Source organism: Solanum stenotomum, chromosome 5 (genome assembly GCF_019186545.1).
Source record: "Solanum stenotomum isolate F172 chromosome 5, ASM1918654v1, whole genome shotgun sequence".
In the NCBI taxonomy this organism is placed as follows: Eukaryota; Viridiplantae; Streptophyta; class Magnoliopsida; order Solanales; family Solanaceae; genus Solanum; species Solanum stenotomum.
The window spans coordinates 51,484,813-51,491,803 of NC_064286.1; the positions used below are offsets into that span (position 1 = coordinate 51,484,813).

The following is a 6,991-nucleotide window of genomic DNA, read 5'->3' on the forward strand; positions in this document are numbered from 1 at the left end:
GACCATCCAAGACATACTCATCATTGGTCTCACTTCCTTCTGGTTCGTCATGGAACCACACATATGCCAGCTTGTAGATATTCGATTTCTCTTGTAAATATGCTGTTCGAGCTTCTTCTCTATCACCGACCAATTCTAGACCATTAATCGTCAATTCACCTCTTAGGTTTTTCAAATGACCTAATTCTTCTATTTGACGACCTTTCTCTAAACCTACCTTGAAAAACTGGAGGGTTTGAAGACAGGTCAATTGTCGCATCTTAGGTGGCATCTGAAAATGTTTTTTATCAATACACTGAAAACTGCAATAAATGTGCCTCAAACTTATCATATTTCCCATCTCATATGGAAGTTCCTTGAGTGAATCACAATCACTGATTCTAAATGTTTGCAAATTATAGAGCTCGCAAATAGAATTGGGCAAGGTTGTGATCTTAGTGTTCGAGAGATCAAGATACCTCAAGTATATTAGCTTCCCGATTTTGGCTGACAACTCCTTGATTCTTGAACTGGACAAATTTAAAACTTTCAAGAACTTAAAGCTCAACAACATATCTTCCGATATATAATTGCTTCTCCAAAACAGTGTGCACAAACGTTCTGGCTCATTTATCTTATCTATTTTATCCCTTGGTGACTCACATCCAAAGTATCGAACTTGAGAAAGTTTTTCTCCATCATCTCCCTTCGGATCAAATACTTTAGATTTAAAGATATCTCCAGCCAAATCATGTACAAGATCGTGCATCTTACAGTGTGTTATATTGTTATGCTCATCGAACACAACATCTTGCAACAAGGAATTTTGCAACAAGATTTGAAAAAACCTGTGCCCAACGTCTTCCATCACAGTGGTCTCTTGACATGGACGGAGAAAGCCTTCTGCCATCCAGAGTTGGATAAGTTGTTCTTTTTCAAACTCAAAATCTTTTGGAAATATTGCAAAGTAAGCAAAGCAGTTTTTCAGTTGTGGAGATGGTAGATAAACATAGCTGAGTTTTAGGATTTTCTTTATGCTATTTTCTCCATTATCATGATCTTCACCTGCAACAAGGGGGTTGCCATCAAGAATTGCTTGCCATTCATGTGTTTCCTTGCTGTGTAAGAGGCCTCCCAACACACTTGCAGCCAACGGTAGACCTTGACACATTTTAACAATCTTATTGCCCATGCTCACCAATTCTTCTGGAACCCTGCCATCAACAAATGCTTTTTGTTTGAAAATAGACCAACAATGATCCTCCGTTAACTTTCCCAAGATATGAAGATCTGTTGCTACTATGGATGCCACCCGCTTCATACGAGTAGTCACAAGAATGCAGTTTCCTCTGGATGTATTTATTCCTCTCAAGGTGTCAACGAACTGATGCCACGATGTAGAGTCAACACACCACAAATCATCCAGGACTAGCAAATAGTTTTTTCCTCCCAATTCATCTTGTAGCTTCTTAACTATTATATCTCTCCTTTGGACCTCAATTTTCCTCTCTGTCAATGATTCGAGGATTTGTTCAAGAAAGCTCTTCGTTTCAGACATTTCAGGTAGACACAACCAAATTCTCTTTTCAAAAATTTGCTTGATGTGTTCATCATTGTAAATCCTCTTAGCCACAGTTGTTTTCCCTAAACCCCCCATACCCACAATGGGAATGGTGCACAGAACAACATCCTCCTCTCTCATCTTCAAAATCTTCTCCTTTATATCATCAACATCGTTGTCAAAGTAATAAGTTTTCTTTTTGCAGAGCACTAAAAGGAAGACAGACAATAATTCATTCAAACAGTAAAAAAGAATAAAAAAAAATAAAAAAGGCGGCTAAATACATGTGAATGAAGACCAAGTTTGTACTCCTTTTTCCTCTTATATTCATTTATTTAAGTAGTTTTTTTGTTTTATTTGTACAAGTGGTTTTATTTTATTTGTACAAGTAGTTTTATTTAAAAAATTTATATGAAATAAAACAAGGTCCAAAATGAGTAGTACAATTATCTATTCTCCTCCACTTTGTGGAAAAATTAATGGATTTATCTCATTCCTTCCAGCATAGAGACAAAACCCAGCAAAAAGCTTAACAACTCAAACCAATTGTTTAATGGTTTAAAAGTACTCCTGGCTGCTGACATCGATTTATGTAACCGAGTCACGGGTTCAAGCTTTAGATACGGAAAAGTCTTTGGTACGAGTGCTTCCCATTCCCCTGGATTGGGACCCTATGCGAGGTTAATTCGGAATAGTCGGACTTCAAAATGGGGGGGAGTGGTGGAGCAGGTTATCAAAAAAGCGTCTGCTAACATGTTGAATTGGGTTAAACAAGGCAAGAAAATAGAAACTAGGCCAAAATCTCCAAACTAAACATCCTTAGGATGTAATTATCTCAATTAATAATGTTAAGTGAATTTGGTTAGAGCTACAGATCAGCCTCTTGTTCATTTTCTTGCACAATGATGTTCATCCAAACTTCGTTATCTAATGGGTCCAAGCTCTAGATGTACCCTTACGATACAATTGAACTCAAATTATGAGCATTGGGATCAAAACAACAAGCCGTCGTTCCATTTGCCTTCTTAGTAAGAATGGTATCAGCATTTCAATGCCATCAAATATCTGTGCAATATATCCCAATAATAATAAATGGCACCACCAGCTACTTCCCAAATGGATGGAACTGGAGGCTGCAGCCACTCCATCGGTGAGAATTTGAGGAAACAAATCTTGAAGATTTATTGATATCCACAAGACAGGAAAGACTATATCCAGAGTTCAATCACATGCCAAACAGGATATACCAGCAAATAATCAAAGTAACTTCACATTCTTATTGAACTCTAAAACTTGCATACAAGAACACAAATTGCTTATAATTAATATTGAGACAAGCCTAGTTATCTTTTGAAATTTTAAGAGTCAATGGGGCACTCTTCGCTGTAAGATTCAAGACATAGCAGTCCTTCGAAATTTCCTTTTTGTTCAAGTAACGAGAAGTGTGACTAGTAAGAAAGTTATATACACCTCTACTATATTTGAGACTTGGTATTGTTACTTGAGACTTTTCAATTTACTAAGATTTAGAACTAACTTACTTTAAAATCTCAAATGACATACAATCAGAGTCTCCAAAAGCACCACTGATGCAAATTGAATAGAAGTCAAATTTTGGTCAGCTTTTTCCTCTCTACATTTCACCTCCTCTTACGCAAAAGAAACTGTAATATACCAGATATGACAAGCTAATGTTATGCCAGTCAAATACTTGTCTATACTTGAAGAGAATGAACAGTTATCTTATTTCAAGAACCATACCACTTAATAACTTCCATTATACTATGTAATGAAGAGTACTACATTCGAGGATTAAGTGATAAACTCTTTATTGAAGGATAAAAGTGCAAAACAAACGAAACGTTTGAATAATTTGAGATATATTCATACAGAACTTCTTTTCTAGAACTAGTAAAAAATAAAAATTAAAAATGTGACTTTTGCAAGTCCTGAATTATGATTCCACCTACTTTAACTTTTGGAATATGGGAAATGTTGGACCACTGGGCGTTTGGGACTCCGATTGTTGCAACTTTCTTCTAACTTTGGGCAGCCTTTAATTTTTAGGTACCATAATTTAGTGAGGCCTCGCATGGCATCTCTGGATGGTAGATGCTCTAGTTTTTCGCAGTTCTCTAATCTTAACTGTTGCAAAGTAACAAGATTGCCAAGCCCATCCGACAAAGCTTCTAACAATGGACAACCACAGATCGTTAGATTCTGTAATTTGGGCATGGCATCTGAGAAGTCCACATGTTGCAGCCGTTTGCACCTCACTAAATGTAATATTTCAAGAGAAGTAAGGTTGTTAAGTCTATGAGGAAGAGCCTCGATACCGAAATCACATATACTGATATGTGTTAAGGCAGAGAGTTGCATAAGCTGATAGGGCAGAGAATCCCAATGCAAATGTCCGAACACAAGCAGCCTACGAAGGGACAACAACTGCTGAATGCCATTAAAAATCAACTGGAATACCTCAAAATCCACCATCTCTGAGAAAGGACCAATTTCCAATGCCTTTAACACGGTGAGGTGGTGAAGGCCCCATGTGAGTACACTATCCAATTTCGGACATTGTAATATAGACAAATGGGAAAGTGAAGGCATATCCCCCGCATATAAAGGGAAGGAAACTAAGTTGTTACAATAGTTGACCCTCAAATTCTGTAGAGACCGGCATTTCTCTAGCATTCCACTTGGTAAACTGGCCAATCCACCACAACTCCATAGCTGAAGATTTTGTAGGGAAGTCAAACGATTCTCTCCACTGGGAACAGGAAAGGAACTGAAATTGGTGCAGCAATGAATGATTAAGCTCTTAAGAGAATGCAGATTGTACAAGCTCTGTGGCAATTCACGAAACTCTCTGCAGTTTAAAACCGATAAGTGTTGAAGAGAAACGTTGTTGCATAGCATCTCATCTGGAAAACAAGTGAGCTCTTCCACAAAAGAGACACTAAGCTTTACGAGCGATGTCAAGTTGCTGCACAAATTCAATAGTGGCATTTCACTGTCAACTACTTTAATGCTCAATTCGCGTAGGATTTCAAATTGCTTCGGAGTACTTTTTAACAATGGACAGTATCTAATCCTCAACTTCTCAAGCCCAGGAAACATTCTTACCCCACTTGTTGTTGGTATCGATTCCACTCCCTTCCACTCAATAAGGCTACGCATATTCTCCAATACTAGTTCTTTTAATGATGGGAACACTTGGATAATGGCATTATTGCTGCTTGATCCCATATTGTTAACCTCAATACCATAAAATTTAGTTCCGATGAATTCCAGCTTATGGAACCCTACCAGTTCAAGATGCCGAAGGAATTTCATTTGGCCAAGAGATGGAATTTCTTTGCAACTTCTGCAATTACTTAATTTCAACTTGACCAAATTTGGTAGCGACTTTTCATTGAACCATGAAGGAAATCTAGTACCCAAATATCTCACCACGTCAAATGTTTTCAAGTTAGGATGTGGTTGAAGACCATCCAACACATGCTCAGCATTAATCTCACATCCTTCTAATTCCTGATGGGACCATACATATGTCAGCTTGTAAATATTCGATTTCTCGTGTAAATATGCTGTTAGAGCTTCTTCTCTACTACGGACCAATTCCAGCTCATTGATACTCAATTCACCTCTAAGGTTCTTCAAACGACCTAATTCTTCTATTCGATGACTTTTCTCCAAACCCACATTGAAATATTGTAGGGTCTGAAGACAAGTCAATTGTCCCAGGTTAAGTGGCATCTGAGACGACGAATAGAAATATATGTGTCTCAAACTTATCATATTTTCCATCTCATATGGAAATTCCTTGAGTGAATAGCAGTAATTAACTCTAAATGTTTGCAAATTATAGAGCTTGCAAATGGAGTGGGGCAAGGCAGTGATCTCAGTACTCGAGATATCTAGATATCTCAAGTATATTAGCTTCCCGATTGAGGCTGACAACTCCTTGATTCCTGATCTAGACAAATTTAAAACTCTCAAGACCTTAAAGCTCAACAGCATATCTTCCGATATATAATTGCTTCTCCAGAACAGCGTGCACAACCGTCCTGGCTCATTTATCTTATCTATTTGATCACTTGGTGAGTCCCACCCAAAGTATCGCACTTGAGAAAGTTTTTCTCCATCATTGTCCTTCGGATCAAATAGTTTAGATTTTAAGATATCTCCAGCCAAATCATGCACAAGATCGTGCATCTTACAGTATATTATATTGTTATGCTCATCTAACACAACATCTTGTAGCAAGGAATTTCTCAACAAGAGTTGAAAGAAGTTGTTCCCAATGTCTTCCATCATGGTGGTCTCTTGATATGGATGAAGAAAGCCTTCTGCCATCCAGAGTTGGATCAGTTGGGCCTTTTCAAACATAAGATCTTTTGGTAACATTGCAAAGTAAGCAAAGCATTTTTTTAGATGAGGAGATGGTAGATAATCATAGCTGAGTTTAAGGATTTTCTTTATGCTATTTTCTCCATTATCATCTTCACCTGCAACAAGGGGGTTGCCATCAAGAATTGCTTGCCATTCATGTTTTTCCTTGTTGTGTAATAGGCCTCCCAACACACTTGCAGCCAATGGTAGACCTTGACACATTTTAACAATCTTGTTGCCCATGCTCGCGAATTCTTCTAGAACCCTGCCATCAACAAATGCTTTTTGTTTGAAAATAGACCAACAATGATCTTCTGTTAACTTTTCCAACATATGAAGATCTGCTGCTACTGTGGATACCACTCTCTTCATACGAGTAGTCACAAGAATGCAGTTTCCTTTGGCTGTATTTATTCCTCTCAACGTGTCCACGAACTCATGCCACGATGTAGAGTCAACACACCACAAATCATCCAGGACTAGCAAATAGTTGTTTCCTCCCAATTTATCTTGTAACTTCTTGACTATTATATCTCTCCTTTGAACCTCACCTTTCCTCTCTGTCAATGATTCAAGGATTTGTTCAAGAAAGATCTTTGTTTCAGACATTTCAGGTAGACACAACCAAATTCTCCTTTCAAAGATTTGCTTGATGTGTTCATCATTGTAAATCCTCTTAGCCACAGTTGTTTTCCCTAAACCCCCCATACCCACTATGGGAATGGTGCACATAACAACATCCTCCTCTCTCATCTTCAAAATTTCATCCTTTATCTCAGCAACATCCAAATCTCTACCAACAACATCTGAAGCAACTACTATGGAATCTGTTTCTCGAATCGGTAGTATTTTCCGAGAAGGAACTATGAGTGAGTGGAGACCAAGGTCTTTAGCTACCTTGTTAATAGCAGTCAACTCTTTATTAATACTGTTGATTTTTCGAGACATTTTGCTCTTAAAAGCAGTATGAGAAAAGAAACCACTGACCTTTTTCATTGGGCTGTTTCGGATGTTTATCACTTTTGTTTTGAGAGATTCATATCTGAATCGATCAAA

General features: G+C 37.8%; 1 protein-coding gene across 1 annotated transcript; it reads right to left on the bottom strand.

Moving 5' to 3' along the window:
* Positions 1 to 47: 47 nt before the first annotated feature.
* On the bottom strand, positions 48 to 2,688 carry LOC125864135 (putative disease resistance protein RGA3). Its single transcript, XM_049544064.1, has 3 exons — positions 2,640 to 2,688; positions 218 to 1,749; positions 48 to 119 (listed from the first exon to the last, which is right to left on the bottom strand). Exons 1-3 carry the CDS (start codon positions 2,686 to 2,688, stop codon positions 48 to 50), a joined length of 1,653 nt encoding a protein of 550 aa, XP_049400021.1.
* Positions 2,689 to 6,991: the final 4,303 nt, after the last annotated feature.

Bases quoted from the DNA above. Each gene is read 5' to 3' on its own strand.
- LOC125864135 (XM_049544064.1), bottom strand. From the start codon at position 2,688: ATGGAGTGGCTGCAGCCTCCAGTTCCATCCATTTGGGAAGTAGCTGGT. The intron at 1,750-2,639 runs GTGCCATTTATT...TCTTCCTTTTAG, and splicing joins CATTTGGGAAGTAGCTGGTG to TGCTCTGCAAAAAGAAAACT. The intron at 120-217 runs GTAGGTTTAGAG...GGTCGGTGATAG, and splicing joins AAACCCTCCAGTTTTTCAAG to AGAAGAAGCTCGAACAGCAT.